Raw genomic sequence first — 17574 nt, forward strand, 5'->3', positions numbered from 1 at the left:
GCAGCTGGTCCTGATGACTCTGTGGTAGCTTTCTCCAACCTGATGCACTCTGACATGGCCTTTGGGGATGTTGAGACCCAAGATTTCTGGAAGGCACCAGGTGGGGGAAGACTAACATGTACTGTTAGTATCAAATGTGGGGGGCATTTTGCGCTTACCCTGCAGGGCTTTTCTTAACACTCTTTTGTTTTTCTTTATAGGGTTTGCTTCCTTGATCTCTTTTATACGCTTTCTAAAAGCCCCACAACATTGGCCAGTGTGGCTTGAGCTCCTCAGCTCCATATTTTCCGCCCATCATGCATCAGTTGCTGACGGTCATGCTTTATGCGTCCCTTGAAGCCTTGGCTGGGCACACAGCCTTAGCTGTAGTTCAGGCACCACATTATACAAACCAGAGTTGGGGACTGCCCAACCTCTTGGCCCACCTGAAGCGCTTGACGTCACCCAACTCTAACGCAACCACTAGCACAAGCAGCAGAGCCCGGCCCTCTGAAACATGCCAAGGCTACTACGATGTCATGGGGCAATATGATGCTGCCTTCAACTGTACCACGGGGGGTTACCGGTTCTGCTGCGGCACCTGCCAGTACCGGTTCTGCTGTGATGATCGATCCAGGAGGCTGGAGCAAGGGAAGTGCCGCGACAGCCCACAATGGTTTGCTACCACCATTGCTGGCACAGCCACTAATGGGCCTGATATGCCTAATGGGAGCAAGCAGCCAAGCAACAGCACTGTGTACGTCATCTGTGGCGTCATCAGCTTCACCTTAGCTGTGGGAGTCGGGATCAAATTCTTCTTCAGCAAAGCCTCCAGGAGACCCCACGGGAGAGAACTCAATGTGCCCAGGTAAAGATGCAGGCTGCAGAGTGGGACCCAGAAGTATTCTGACCCATTGATGGGGTTGGATTCTACCCTTGAGTTGCTTCCAGATCTAGAATGTCTCCAGATTAGAGTTCAATGGGATGTATTTTAACTTGCTGCTAAATCTAGGTGCAAATGGAAGAAAACCAGTCTATTCCAGGGCAGCCTGCTTGCCTAATCTAGGGAGACCAATATTTTCTACTTTCATTAGCACTAGCTTTTCAAGATCTAAGAGAGCTATCTCTTTCATCACATACTATTCAGTCATTTGGACTTGAGACAATTGGCCTTCAAAATATGTCTCAGAGTTGTGGTCTCTTCCACCAACCAAGGTGTTTGTAATGGGCTGTGAAAATAATCTTGAGGAAGAGGTGGAAGAGCCGAAGCCCAGGCAACAGTCAGATAAGAGAAATCAGATAAGAGGTAGGTAATCCTACATCAGGTAGATGAAGACCAAACGTGGAATCATCCTAGAGTCAGACTGGCTGGATTCCCAGAACATGCTTAAACTGATTACTGAATTAACCCATTTCTGGGTTGCCATAATACATTGAACCATAACCTAACCAAACTGGCTAGGTTTGTATAACATGTTGAACCATGAAGACAAAAACAAATCTCAAACAAAGTTAAATTGGCTGAACAAAAGTTGTGCAAATGCAGCTGCTGGTGTGAGAGATTGGAATGAACAAGCCAAGCTGGGTTCCAGCAAATGTAGTAACTAACATTCAACCTAAGTAGGCTGTATGAATGTTTATAGCTACACTACGGATGGAGAAAAATAAGCTGCCGATCGGAAGGTCGGCAGTTTGAAACCGCGCGGCGGGGTGAGCTCCCGTTGCTAGTCCCAGCTCCTGCTCACCTAGCAGTTCGAAAACATGCAAATGTGAGTAGATCAATAGGTACCGCTTTGGTGGGAAGGTAACGGCGTTCCGTGTTGTCATGCTGGCCACATGACCAGGGACGGGTCCTTACGGACATAGCCGGCTCCAAGGCTTAGAAACGGAGATGAGCACCGCCCCCTAGAGTCGGACACGACTGGACTTTACGTCAAGGGAAACCTTTACCTTTACTTAATAGAATCATCCTGGTCATCTGGGATTGAAAAGATGAGTGTAAGGCACTAATTCCACACTGCCCCCCCCACAAACATACTGATTTCCTTAAGTTTCTCTTAAAGCCACCTATAACCATCAACACCAAGGTTTTCTTCTAAACTGAATGGGTTTGCTAGAAAATTCCCCAGAATCCTCTGCAGGATGTCCAAAGTTCTATGGCAAAAATGTTAGTACATAAGGTGTCATGAAAGTGTTCTCTAGAAGACAAGTTTGATAATTATAGGTTCTGAGATGATGAGAATAATAGACAAACTGGTCTATGCTACAATGGGACTGGATAATTTGTTTCTTTATAATTCAGAATCTACCTTCTTTGGGAGGACAGAGAACACATTTTTGTCTTCTTCTATGGGACGATTTGTCACATTTTGATGTTTGTTGACCTGTCTTCCTCATCCTTTGGCCTCCAGGCCAAATATACTCCCTTACAGAACCTGCCTTCTATATCCCTGACCAAAAGCATTGCCATTCTTTGAAGCTATTCCAGTGTGTCTGTCTCCTTCTTCATGTGATGCTTAGAACTGGACACAGTGTTAGACACAAAAAGGCTTAGCCCTTGACCTTGTTTTCATTTAAAACTGCCTTGAACATGCATTTTTGACACAACACCATCTTGCTACGCTATCTTTCCATAACTTGGTGCTCCCTAGATATATTAAATTATATGATTGTTCACTGCATCCCATTCAGACTGGGAGTATGAAAAGCACCTGTTTGGAAAGCTTTGGTCAAACCATTTCCCATAAACATGCAGATGGTTAAATGCATGTTCTAGGTTCCTCAACTGAACCCATGTGTACATTTTGTATTTGTGTTTTGATTTCCCTTCCATGAACATTTGGTTTCTTTTTCTGGCCAGAGCTTTGGTTGACATTCTCAGGCATCAAGCAGGCACCACCTCATGCTCTGAGCGCAACAACAGCCTTGTGATGAACTCAAACTTCCAAGACAACGGCTCAGCTCGTCCTCCAAAGAATCTGTACAATGCCGTGAAACCTCCCAAGAGTAGTCACGGTAAGAGACAGAGAAATGGGGCTGCTGGGTAAGAGGGTAACTTTCAAACTAGCCAGTGTAACTATGCCTTTATCAGGTGCTTACCTTGTCCAAAGGTAATTTCACAGGTGGGGCACATTTGAACTATCCTTTACTTTTTTGGCATCAGAGGATCAGTGATTTGGTGCTGTCACTGGTGCGTGACGGCCATTTTAAATATTGGGTAAGGAGGCTTATTGAGTTTTAAGGGGCAAATTAGTGGTATAACAAACATTCTGCTGCTTCTATTTGCAAAAAAAATGGCAAAATAACTCAAATCATACTATCAAATTCCAGTGGTATGATCTAAGAGTGCAATGGAAGATGCAGTAAGGGGGCTCGGGCCCAGGAATAGTAGGGTGAACATCTTGGCCTTTTTTTACTTGGAAATCATTTCCAAATTCTTGTTTATGCTGCAAAAGGTCTGATAAAAAGTATTTGCATGAGGAATAGTGTGAGTGATATAGCTTGGTTTCTAAACTGAGCAGGAGCTCTGGAACTGGCCAATGGTCAGAAAGATCATTTGGCTATAATGCCAAGCCATGGTTTGTACAAACTGGACCATGAGTATGTTATGATGTTTGAACCAACACCATCTTGCAAATCATGGGAACAGCCATGAAATCAAGACAGAAGACACAGGTTTTCAAGAGGTGCTCTCCTGGCTGTTGGTTCACTGTGTCTGATTCAACAGCCATGGAGACAGGGCTGTTGAATCAGACATATCATGTGGGATACTCAGAGAAGGCAAGAAAGGTAAAAGTTTCACTCCTCATTGTTTGTAGATCTGGCACTTCCATGGGTTGGAGTCTAAACTTTGGTGAGAACAAATATTGGTTGTTAAGATCCAAATGGCAGAACACACCTTTGAGCTCTAAGCCTCTTTGAAAAAGAAGTGTTATATAAATGTTACTAAGAACAGAAACTACAATATATCTACACACAATGCAATTCAACACACTTGAGATCCAATACCCATTTTCCTAGAACTACTGAGACAACTTTTTGCCAACCACCAGCATTCTGCTGCCCCATGTTTTGTCTCCATCGTATTGCCAGGCCCTTCCCCCCCACAACACCGCAGTTTCGCCCTAGGAGTATCTCATGCTAACTTCTGCAAGTTGGAATTTTGCAGCTTTTAAATTATATATGTATCAGCAGCAGGAACTAAGCTGCAAAAACTCACGGGGAAACAGCCTGTTTGCCATGACAACCAATTCTAGCTGTCTGGCTGTCTTTGTGCTGGCTCAACCATTAATATTAGGGTAGTGAGGAGGGGGAGAGAACTGCATTCAGACACAAAACTGCTCCATTTCCAGGTAAAGTGAGTTCTGTTCAAGAACATTGCTCTTCCTCCCCAGAGATGTTAAGAGTCCACCCAGGGATTCTTGACCATGGGCACTCTAATGGCAAACCCAGGTGGTGAATGCAGACAAGACTGTAGCCACAGCAGAGCAACAGACATGATGGAAGTCATCAGCATGCACAGGAGAACCCAAGCTTTGCAGGAGATGGGTGTGGGTGAATGTAAAGTCTGGTATCCAGATGCTGAAATGCATCATGATGGTGTTCCTTGTTTTCTGTGTCTTGTCTTTTCTCTGTCTAACCTATTTGAAAAATCACAGGAAGAGAGAATGACAGCACCATATGACACCTGTGAATCATAGGGAGTTGCCCATTTCCTCTCCCCCCCCCAGCTGCATACCTGCTCGCTCTGTAAACAATAGTGTTTAGTTTTCTGTTGTGAAAAGAATTCATCGGTGATTTCTGCAGATCAAATTCCTACAGCATGTGCAATCTAGGAAAACAAGTTTCAAAGGAGGCCTCATAAGATCATTTCCCTTAGCAGAGGTGTTCTAGGCACTCGGAAAAATCTGATTGGGGTGACCTCTAGTGGCTGCCTGCGGAAACACGCATCCCGGCTCCACACATGCTTCTCTTGTCTTTTGCCTTGCAGATAACATGCATCACAATTACATCCATTTGAACGTCAACAGCCCTAAGCACCACACGGCCACTCTGGGTAAGTGTCAGGTGGTGTCTGATCCTTAGCTAGCAACTGATGCAAACAGAAAATGTAAAAAGTGTTGGGAGAGTCCCATCAAATCTCTGGTTCGTTATATACCTTTCCATACATTTATCATTCATTTACACCTACAGCTGTATTTGTATGTAAATGTGGAGATATATATATATATATATGCCTGTGCTACTTTTCATCTGAAAAAATCCCTAAAGTGACATCCAACATACACAGTCTTTTACAAAGCACCACCACCACCATTCCCCAACAGTGTATTTAGGAGTCCTCAGTTTTCTGCAATTTATTTGAAGAATAGGAAGTTATCAGTGGAGTCCTTGGTGCTCTCTGAGGTTGGTTGTTTGCTTGCAGATGTTTCATTACCCAAGTAGGTAATATCATCAGCACTGATGATGTTACCTAGTCAGGTAATTAAATGTCTGCAAGCAAACAACCAACCTCAGAGAGCACCAAGGACTCCATAGTTCAACCCTGAGCTACAGACATTCTCTTCTATCGGAGTTATCAGTGGATATGGCTATCCAACAATATGTTACCTTAAGGCAGTGTTTCTTAACCTTAGCAACTTTAAGAGGTATGGACTTCAACTCCCAGAAATCCCCAGGCAGCATGGGAGTTGATTCTCCAGTTCTGGGAGTTGCAGTCCGCACCTCTTAATTCAGTCCGACCCTCTTTAGCTTTTTTGAGGTCAGCCGAGATCAGCTAGGCATTGCTCACTGCAAAAGCATCCTTGAGCAACACATATAGTTAATTGCATAGAAAAGGAAAATGAGGTGCATGGATATATATGGCTGGTGCTATATTATTATATTGTAATTGTAGGACCTTATCTTTTTAAATTAAAGCTTTAGTAATATTTTCAAAATATAATTAAAATACAAAATACAGAATATAGAACAGATAGAATACAGATCTAAAAAGAAGGAAATAAAACTAAAACAGTGCAAAAATAGATAGGTATAAAAGACAGATGACTTCCGACCTTCTACCTCAGAAGGTCGGAAGCATATAAAAGCATATAAAAAGTTGATATCTTACTCTTAATTAAACTGTTAAAAACATTATTTTTCTAAAATCAAACCATTTAATCATCAAAACCCAAAATCAAAAGTTCATTTTTTTCTGTTATAAGCGAATAGTCCAAAAGTGGCTTCCAAGCAGAAACAAATCCAGTTATGGTATTTTCTCTTATCAGTGCTGACAGTTTAGCCATTTCCACCAGCTCCGTTAATTTAATCATCCAGTCCTCCACTGAAGGGATTTGTAAGTCATTCCATCTTTGAGCATATAAGAGTCTTGCTGCTGTTATCATATGTAAAAACAGAGTCCCATGCTGCTTCTCAAACTGTTGACCCAAGAGAAACAGCTCCAGCTTCAGTTGTAAGTCCACTTTAAGAATCTTTCGAATAATAATAGATATTTGATTCCAGAATTTCTTGGCTTTTCCACAAGTCCACCATAGACGATAAAAAGTTCCTTCACCCTGTAAACATTTCCAACAAATATCTGCTGTCCCATAATTGTAGGACTTATCTTGTGTTCTAAGCAGAAACTGGCATTTTCCACGTTACTAATTTTTTTTTATGTACAGAACTTACTCTCTACCCACCTAATTTATCCTTGAATAAAGCCATGCATTTCATTCTTCTGTCACACTGAAAAGGTTCCCTTTTCTTCTAAAGGCACAGTATGATCCAGCTGTGTGGATTAATGTTAGCACAAATTTATCTTTAAGTATAGAATAGCTGCAATAAAAGTCAGCTTGTGAAATGCCGCAGAATCATGAGCAGCATTTTTATTACTGAATAATTTTTTAAAATCATTTAAATCATTTAATAATTATAACAATATAAATTATACATAATTTAAATTATTTAAAAACTATTCAATAAAGAAATCAAGTCACCTCAAGACTATAACTAACAAGCTCTTGGGTTTAAAGATGTGTGGTTGTGCTTCTTTAACCCGTTCACTTCCTTTTGCTCTAAATTATTTTACTAGAAAGTTAAATAAATGCTCATTAACAGCAGCCACCACAAAAATGGAAGAAAATGCTGACCATTTTAATAACGATATTCCCCAAAATGCCCAGTATTCACTGAATGCCTCTACAGCTAGAGAAGGAAGAAAAAGAAAATTAAGGGTGTGTGTGTGTTTCTTCCTTCCCTCACCCTGACAAATTCCCATTCAGACAGACACACACCCGATTATACACTCACACATAGACACCCACACATGGCTACATTGTAAAATGAGGTAAGATAGCACACATTAGGAGGCAGGAAAAAAGAGCCAAGTAGTATGCAAATTCCTTGGAGGCAGTATATCTTCACTGACACCCATTCTGATATGTACCTAAGAGAGGCGTACATATCTTGCATCCCTGATCTTGTCCAAATGTGGACATCCAGAAGGGCCAAGCTGGCTCAGCCTCTGCTGCTACTGCCATATCTAAACTAAGCCATGTTTTAAGAAAGGAAACTTCATGAAACAACACTGTAGTGTAATTTAATATGGTTTAAAATACAAAGAACCCTCACCCACCCGCCCCCCCGGGGAAAACATCCCTATCCATTTGCATCACTGCCAAAAATGTTAAGGGTGATCCTGGGCTATCCACAAGCTGCCCATCCTGTGCTAAAGAATGGGGAGGCCAGTCTTGCGTCATTGGAGGGTATGTCCACCCGGCATACCAGGTAGATGGTGGCACAAAAGGAAGGGAGGGGTGGAGTGGGAACCGGGATCACCCAGCTCACTTCCTGCCTACTGACTGATTATCACTACAAGTAGTCCTTGATTAATGGCCACAACTGGGACCAGAATTTTGGTTGCTAAGCAAAGCAGTCATTAAGTGATTCCAACCTGATTTTATGACCTTTTTTGTGGCTGTCGTTAAGCAAATCACTGCAGGCATCAAGCAAACCACGTGGTCATTAAGCGAATCACGTGGTTCCCCATTGATTTTGCTTGCCAGAAGCCGGCTGGGAAGGTTGAAAATGGCGATCACGTGACCACGGGACTGGTTGCCAAGCTCCCAAATTGTGATCACATGACTGCAGGGATGCTGCAATGGTTGTGTGAGGACCAGTTGTAAGTTGGTTTTTTTAGCATCGTCGTAAGTCTGAACCATCACTAAATGAATGGTTGTTAAGTGAGGACTACCTGTACATGGAGGAAGTGGCACAACAGCTCTAACATTCTGCTTTTGCAGAACTGGGAGCTGGTCTATGATGGAGGAGTGCAGAACAAGCATTGCAATTGAGCAGGCGCTGCCCTGTGGGTCCAAAGCTGCAGAATGCCTTTGTCAATATCACAATGGCATAGAAATATTACAATTGATCTCCCGCCCCTCAGCTCCTATTGGAACGCTGAACTACTATTTTCTGCAAATAGCAAAGCTGTGAGGAAAGGATTCTCAGTAGGAGGTGAAATGGGCTTCAGGAAAGGTTAAATCCTCTTCCTGCCCCCATAGTCCTGGTCCATATCAAGGCCTCCTCTCCTGTGCCTGCTTTTTAGTGGAAAAAGGTGTGATGAATTCCGAGCATGGGATACAAACAAGTCTGTGTGGTAACATGCAATTTGCCTTTCCTGGAGGGCAACAGGTCCTCTTCTAGCTGGCTTCTGGAGTGATATGCAGAAACAGAGTAAATGCGAAATAAATGGTACGGGAGTGTCCATGGGTAAGGTACAGTACATCTGTATGTGTGTATCCAAAAAGTGAAGGTGAAACCACAACAATTTTACACACGTTAAAAAGGCTGGGGCTTTGATTGCATGGTTGTTGCCATCACTTTGATTTTTGGACCTCCCTCCCCTGGAATGATAGGACAGCGCAATCCTATATATGTTTCCTCAGGAGTAAGCCTCAGAGTTGTATGGGATGTACAGGTAGTCCTTGCTTAACAACCATTTATTTAGTGATGGTTCAATGGATGGATCTTATGATGGTCTTAAAAAACCCCAACTTACTACCTGTCCTCACACATAATGGCTGTCGCAGCGTCTCCCCCCGTCATGTCATCATGATTTGGGTGCTTGGCAACAGGCTCTCATTTATTACTGTCGCAGCATCATGTTGTCACGTAACCATCATTTTTGACCTTCCCAGTCAGCTTCTGGCAAGCAGAACTGCCCAGAATCCCCCTTTTGGTGGGAGATGGGCGGTGATAAAATTTGATAAATCAATAAATAAAAATCAATGGGCAACTGCATGATTCGCTTAACAACCACCTGGTTTGCTTAATGTGGTGATTTGCTTAACGACCACTGCAAAAAAGGTTGTAAAATCGGATTGGATTTGCTTAATGACTGCTTTGCTTAGCAATTGAAATTCCGGCCTCAGTTACGGTCGTTAAGCAAGGACTACCTGTATTCCAAGGTAAGTAGGTATGAGAATAGAGCAGAAACCTAGAATGCCACCTAACTTTCTCAGGAATAAGGCCAGTTCATGTCTTAACTTGTTTCCATTTTAAGATGCTCTAACCGCGCTGAAGCATCCTGCTATCAGGGCATAGAATTATTTCCTGGAAGTAGATGATTTGTGGCCTTCCGCATCTTGCTGAACTGTGGCTCCTAGCACCATTCTTCACCACTAATGATTCTGACTGAGGCTGCTGTGAGCTTTAGTTTAGCCACTTCTGGAGGCCCAAACCTCCCCCTATTCTGGTGTGGAAAATGAGCTAAGATTGCAGTCTTTAGTAAGGAGGCGAAGGCGGACGGAAGTAAGAAAACCGAAATGAAAGAGGGCCTCAGAGGACAGATGAGCTGGCAGGAACAAACAGCGAGGTTGGCTTGGTGGAATGACCCTTCCCTCATGCCAGCTGGGTTGGAGCTCAGGGACAGAAATCAATTCCAGGTTTATCTTAAGATCATTGATCCTGGCAACCTGGATGCTTTGGCAGAAGGGAAAACGAATCTGTACCTCCATTAGCCAAATGCCAAGGCTGGAGGTTTCCCCTTCTCAAGCAGGCTTGCTTTGTGGCATCGGTTTGTACTTGCCAAGCAAGGCGAGAAAACTTTAGCAGACTTGCTGCCTGGCCTCTATGCCGTACGGAGCTCAGCCTTGCACAGCTGGTAGGATTGAGAGCTGCCTCACACTGAGATGGCCCACCATTGGTTTATTAGGCTCAGCCCTATTCCTAGACGTCCTATCTTTTGTAGCTGAGAGTAATGAGGCAATGGCAGCTCTGGGTGAGGCCAGGGGTGGACACTGCCAATGCCTTGGGCTGCTTTTGCAGGGTGGAGTTTTTGGCAAAGCAGTAAACTAGAACCTATTTTGGTTAGGTTTTCTAAAACAAGGTCCGGTGGGCCAACCCTTAATTTTTTTTTTTTAAACGAAGACTAATTGGCCATGATTCTGGCAGGCCTATACCAGCCTTCTCCAGCCTGGTGCTCTCCAAATTTGTTCAACATCAACTTTCCAAATTCCCAGCCAGCATTCCTAGAATGTTTTGACTAACATTCCCCTATGTTACTGTCACTGTCTTATTTTTTTAGCACTGAGTGAAGTATTTGAAACATAGACAGACAGACACTTCCCATGCATTTTAAGCTCAGCTCCTTTGATATGCATTAGCCCCATGAAAGAAACTTGGTGTGTCTCCTTTTTGTCTTGACTTTCTATCAGAGTCTGTTTGAATCAGCGCTGTATTATTTGTGTGTCCTTCCTGTAAGCTGCTGCTGTTTAATAAGTGGCTTTTGTTCATTTCATTTGTTTTAAATTGGGGACCTTTGGAAGATTTCTCCCTGAGGGCGAAATAAACGGGTTTCAGACAAACCCTAACAAGATCACGAACATTGTACCTGCAGTTCAGATACACAAATCTGCAGCGGTTTTCCACCAATCAGCCCATCCTCTGCATGCTTATTCAGAGGGCTGGCTGTGTTCAGTGGGGTAGATGGGATCAAAGCCCTTATGAGTCATTTTCCCTGTTTTCTGATAGCAAGCTGGTAATTTCTTTTTCAAACACAGCGATGATAACATAAAAGTAAAATCAAATGAACAAAAAATTAAGAGCCTTTGAGCAAGGTGGGGACACATTACATACTGAAAGATAATTTCAGTAATGCTGAGCTCGGATTCAAAGGCATTTCAGAACAAAGGGTGCTACAGGCTTTTAAATGAGCTCTGTTGCTTTCTCGCTGTGTTCCTTCTCCAAAGAAATCCTCGCTGCTGTCAATAGTGCTGCCAAAATCCACCTGCCAAGCAAGAAAGACCAGTGTACTTGTGATATCAGGGGTTTCATCCATGCAGTCATGGTCTGAACTGGGCCACAAATGAGATACAGATTTCCTCCAGTTGAGTCCAACGATTGGTAATTTAATGGTCATTTCCATGTGCTTTTCTTGGCAACATTGCAGAAGAGTTTTTTCTGACTTCCAGTCTAGCCACTGCTCTGTAATTTTTGCATTGTTTCCCATCCAAGCATGAACCACATTGGACAAAAAGGCATCTAACTGCAGGCACTCTACAATTATTTATTTACTAATCAACTAGCCCAACTGCTAATTGTATGAATAACGTCATACAATAATGTCTTTTGAATCTAAGAGCTGAAGATAGTGTCCCCTTCCAATAAATGAACAAATCCCCCCTTCTCTACTTCATACCTACTTATGAGCTGCTTGTCTGTAGTGGGCAGAATTGAGAACAAGGTGAAGGGTAGATGAGTAAAATGTTTTACTCATCTACCCTTCACCTTGTTCTCAGTTCTGCCCACTACAGACAAGTAGCTCATAGGTAGGTATGAATGGAGCCCTCCTCTCATAGGAAAGGGTAGATTTGTTCATTTTTTGGAAGGTACACCATCTTCACCTGCCTATGAGGCTGTTAAGGCAGTTCCCTAGAACACATTGAGGGGGACACAGACAAAAGAGGTGGTTCAAAAGGACCAATGCAGGATTGCTCACCCTAGCAGAAATACGTTGAGTGCAAAAGTATTTTTTTAATATTGCTGCTGAGACATTTGTAATGAATCACAGAGTTGCAATCATAAATGATGACCAATAAATAATGAAAGGGGACAAGCCATTTCTCATGTTGAAAAAAGTAAATGAGTTACTACAGAACCTGCCAGTGGGGAATAGAAAATAAGTAATTAAAAGCCGGTGTGTAATGTTGAATCGGGTAAGGAAACAGCTGATTTGAGAAGAAAGTTTCTCGGCTGGGGTTGAAGAGGCCCTGGCTCCCTCTACCCGGTGCTAATTTCCCTGGTGGCAAGAGTTATATCAAGTTTTGATTCAAAGCTCCCCTTGAAAAGCATTTGAATCTCCTTTGAATCAAGCTGCCAAATCAGCTCATTGGGCCAAATTAGTTCATTGGGCCAAGTTGAATTGATTTTTTTGAATCAATTCAAAGAAATTGAAGGATTTATGCTGTTGTGTGATCACCTTTATTAAATTGAACATTTGAACTGGAGCAATTTGCTGGTTTAATTGCCCGATCAAATCAACACTCGTCTTTGAATCAAATTGCATGTTTGAATTGTCTACGGTTGATGCATGCTATCACAAATTGGAAGTGGGTTGTAGGTGATTTGCATACCGCACTGAGATATCATTGGAGGACAACATGGAAATCATGGGAATGGAACAGAATGTCAAACTGCCATCTGGATCCTGTGTCAGAGCAGAGTGAACAAATGATTTCCATTCCAGAGTAAATGGCTAGTGCGAAAGCAACCAAATAAAATGCAGTCAATCAAGTCTACATAGACTAACGGATTTTCTCTAATTTCTCTGCCCCCTTAAAAGACTGGCACATGAATGATACCCCAAGCCATTCCTCAACAAAGTACAATACACTCAGCTGCTCTCGTTCATTTCACAACCTCTCCCATCTGCCTCCATCCTACGAGTCAGCCATCAAGTCAGAACTCAACCGTTACTCCTCACTCAAACGCTTGGGTAAGTTGAATTATTTAGAAAAGGAACTGAGACTTTTTTTGGAAAAAAAAGAGGGCGACAAACTGTCTTGCAAGACTATTCCTTGGGATTAGTAGCTCTTAATGAGTGATATAGCATATTTCCTCTCACCTATGTACTTATTTCAAAATCTCAGAATCTTTGACTTCTATGTCTTAAGGTCCTGTCTCCCCACAGTCTTAGAACTTCAGCACGTGCGGCTTAAATTGCCACACTGAGGTTCTCTCGAGATAGTCTTGTGATTTTTCTGGGCCCTTTGCGTAGAAGAGAAACATAATTGATCATGCCAGTGGGCATTCTGACCAGTATACATATCATAAATCGCCCCATTCAGATATAAATCAAAGGGTGTGTGTGTAGGGTGGATGTGGGTGTCTCTTTTTCACAACAAAAGAACTATAGATGAGAACACACACACACACACCTAGTATATTTCTCTGTGATCCATTATTTCAAACAATTTTCTCCTCATTCTCCCTGTGCTAGTGATGGAATTCAGGAAGATGAAGTGGGAAAGGAAAATAGTTTTGCTTCTGTCACTTTTGAGTGACGGTTGTATTTGAGAAGATGTTGACCTCTGAATTTAGACATTCTGGCCACCGTTTTAACTTTCTACAGTGCCCTGTAAAACCCTACATTTGGTGCTCCAGGGCATTATGGGATGTTTCCAAAGAGAGAAGTTCACTGCCACCAGCTAACTCACACCGGTTAACTCACATGTATGTGAATGAGTAGGTTGGAGAAATGGGCATGAAGGAAGTCCTACAGAGATTTCAGCCTCACTAGATTAGTATTAGATTGCTAATCTTTATCCATGAATGGAACAACCCAGTAGATAAATGCATTCAGCCTCTCAATCACATTTAATGTGGCCATCAAGTATGATCTGTTTTAGACCTAAGCTGTAAGATGGAAGAACAGTTCTAAAGCACTGGAGTACAGGGTAAGGCTCCAGAACTACAAGCAGCCCCGGAAAATCTTAGATGCACCCCCAGAGATCTCCAGCAACTTATCAAATTGTAATTAATGTGATAGAAAGTAGAAATTATTAAATTATTCCATTTTAATTTTGTTTTATTATGAGATGAAATCAAATCCAGGTTTGATCTAGCCATTGCTTTCTGCGTTGCAGCTTCTGGCACAGCATTCAAACGCCACATGTGGCCTTCAGCCCAGAAGACATTGCACTCTCCTGCTCTCTAAAAGGATCTATACCTCTGGGATTGTTCCTTCTGAAAGAAGGCAACTCTACTGCAGTCTGAGAAAGAATAGAAACACTGAAAGAATGTCACTGATTGGATGTGGTGTTGCATTCATGCTCCTTAAAACGTATGCCAGGGGGACATGGCAGTTCTGCACTAAACATTTAGTGCAGAGCCACTGGGCTCCATCCATCTATTTCCCTAATGTTCCTTTCTCTTGTTTTTTAATCTCAACTGTCCATCTCCCTATCATCCACTAACATCTCACTTTTTCTCCCTGTTTCTCAGCAGCTGAGAAGGACTTGGATGAATTCTATGCCAAGCGGAGGCACCTTGCTGAGCTGACTCGAGGGACGCTGCCCTTACATGCCATGAAGTTGAACTACGATAGGGACGGCTACCCTGAGAAATCGCACAATCCACGGCGTGTCATGTCACAAGAACACATCCTTTCAGATGGTGGAAGTGGAGGGGGAAGCTATCGTCCATCACATTACGACTACACCATTCCAAGAGAGCGCGTCATATCTCATGAGCACCTTGTCTCCCGGGAAAACTTGCATTCTCAGGAGCACTTGCTTTCTCCAGAGCGTCTCCATCAACACACGGGTCCCTTCCAGGAGATGCACCTGGGCCATCAGAAGGCTGTTTCTCAGACCAATGTCTGTGCCAGCAGCACCCCCATGCTTGACCACCATCACATGATGATGAAAAACTCTCACCCCACCTCCAACAATTCCCCCAAGGCAACTGCTCCTTGGGAGGCCAGTAGTAACCAGGCTGCCGCCACCCGGCGCCAAGGCTTTGCATCCAAAAGGCAAAGCACCATTGATCAAGTCCAGTTCATCCCGGGGCACCACCCAACCCAACACCTCCCTACTGGTAGCAAGAATGAGGTCACGGTGTGAGTTGTCCCTATTCCCCTACTCAGGTTGATTGGACTTTCCAAGGCCATATTTCTCTCCCCTTTTCTGATCCACCCCACCCTTTATTTGGTGCTCACTATCTTTTCTTGGGGCTTTCCCCCCTACTTTTAGTCCTATGGCCTCCATCTTGGTTGATGTCAAGTCCTAGCCTGGTCTTTGCAAATGGTACTATCACAGTCTTCACTGACTTTTGATTATGTCCATTTGACCTGCCAGGTCCTGACAATCTTTGATGATGATATTGGCTGCTGATATTTAATGATATCAGCATTATGGCTTATAACAAGATGTGATTATATCAAGACCTGCTTGGTTTCTTTGAGGGCATCAATTGTGCAGTATTAGTCAATTTCTGAAGGTGTCAAAATTAGTTGGGTTCATACAATTAATGCTGCTACTATCTCTTCCTATGTCTGTTGACATTATTACTGTCCAGATTTGGTGACATCAAGGCTGAATTGATTTTCAGTGATCAGGCCTATGGATCCTTCCAAAGCCTTGGTGATAGCTTTGCATAAGATCAGTTACCAGGCCCCATCAACCTGTAATAACAATACTAGTTTTGTCCATCAACATTTGATGGCATCATTGCTCTGGGCCTTGTCTCAGACTTTTGAAGACTGAAGACATCACTTGTGGATTTATTATGAGGTTGGCACATTTTGCCTCTTATAACTCTAAGCGCTGTGAGCATTGCCAATCTTTATGGATGCTCCATTGACCAACTGACACCATCGACACCATCAATGGTGTCAACACTGTGGATTCTGTCAGCTGCAGTTCATATAAGCGCTGTGGGTCTTGTTGACCTTTGATGCCCTCACCATCAGTCTTTGATGGTATCAACACTGTGGACTTTTGCTGACATCAACACTGACTTGTCAGTGGTAGATGTTGTCAATGGAGAGAAAGGTTTGTCAGTATACTGATAGTGATAGAACACTGTAGGGCATCACATGGACTGATAAAGTCAGTTATGTAGGTATTGTATGGTGATGGGCAAAATCAGTCATGTTGATGTTGGAAGAGGCCATGTCAACATTTCACGATAGTACTGCCAATCTTGATAACTAAGAATGCTATCAAGGTTCCTGTGCCTGTCACATTTTGATGATTTCAGCACAATGGACTCAGCCAATAGCTACAGATTTCAAAGTAGCCAGACTTGGCAATGATGTTGACTTCTGGTGATTTCATCACTGTACACCTCACTCATCACTGTTGACATCACTGACTGTTTGAGCTCATCCACTTTGCATGAAGCCATCTCTATGGGGCTTCATCTTTTGGGGCTGGTTAACAACTTGGACCTGGTTCAGATCAGCACCTGTGTTGGAGACATCTGTCCTTAGTGGTGCACAGACAAAGATGATTATCTTCTGATGACTTAACCATCACTTTGCTCATACAGTGGTAAAGTGAATAGATGAGACCCCCCACACACACCTCTTCCCCTTCCTTCCACATGTGCTTCAAGATGGGAATGGTAACCATCTTATCTTGTTGTTTCCAGTAACAGGTTTGCTCAATGCTGAAGGTGGAGGAACTGGAGTATCATATAATACACAGCCCTTTGCCACTCACATTCTATCCTTACGTTATAATGTGTCCATAACTTTGATGATAAGGACCTAGGGCGCAATCAAGTCCACCCCATTCAGCTGTACATATCTTTATATATTGCTCGCATTCCATCAATTTTTCTAGTGCTTTTTATTTACCTTCCCATTACAGGGCATATCCGTCCATATTGATTCTGTGAGTGCAGTTTTTAAAAACTCTGATATTTCAAATGCGATTATTACAAATAAACTTCCTCCATTCTAACCCCACCTGCTTTCTCTCTAACCCTCCATCCTCTGTGATGCTCAGGATGCTTAAAAAATCCACTCTATGTTATATTCTTTGAATGATTAGTTCTTTTTTAAGCAAACAAAGAGACATAAAAAGTATGGGAAACATTCAGCAGGTCACTGTGTTTCTTTAAGAATGAAAATGTGGAAGATAAAAATGATTTTTAACAATAGAATCCTTCCCCGGCCTTAAATTAGCCCTTTGGAATATATAGTTTACTTTGTAGATAATTTAGCTGAAAGAATTGTAGCTTGGTTGAAATGTTATTTTCAGCCACTACTGTCATTAGTTGAAATGTTCATATTCAAGCTTTCCCTAAGCAGATCTCAGGCAGACACTGAGATCAATTTTTAATTTTAATTTTAAATAATAGTTTAATCATCATTGTACTTCTCATATGCATTTCTAATGCAAGAGAAAGGTACACAAAGATATGTAGGTTAACCACTGTCCAGTGTTGGGAATGACTCTTCTTTTCCCTTATTGAAAACATGGGCTACTTCAGACTTAACAATGAACCATATTTCAGCAATATGAGCCCACATGGCTCTTGAGTATCACCCCCTCTCCCATCCCACTCTTTCCCTTCAGGACAGCTGCTAGAATGCTTTCAGAC

At 42.6% G+C, this 17574-nt stretch overlaps 2 protein-coding genes across 2 annotated transcripts in view; both read left to right on the plus strand.

The window, feature by feature from the left end:
• Positions 1 to 17574, plus strand: part of TFPT (TCF3 fusion partner) — a 160443-nt gene that overhangs the window by 127938 nt on the left and 14931 nt on the right. The window lies entirely within an intron of this gene.
• SHISA7 (shisa family member 7) lies at positions 297 to 15086 on the plus strand. The gene is made up of 5 exons (XM_063301274.1): positions 297 to 847; positions 2840 to 2994; positions 4970 to 5035; positions 12806 to 12958; positions 14467 to 15086. The coding sequence occupies exons 1-5, from the start codon at positions 297 to 299 to the stop codon at positions 15084 to 15086; spliced, it is 1545 nt and encodes a 514-aa protein (XP_063157344.1).

Source organism: Candoia aspera, chromosome 4, assembly GCF_035149785.1.
Source record: "Candoia aspera isolate rCanAsp1 chromosome 4, rCanAsp1.hap2, whole genome shotgun sequence".
Classification (NCBI taxonomy): domain Eukaryota; kingdom Metazoa; phylum Chordata; class Lepidosauria; order Squamata; family Boidae; genus Candoia; species Candoia aspera.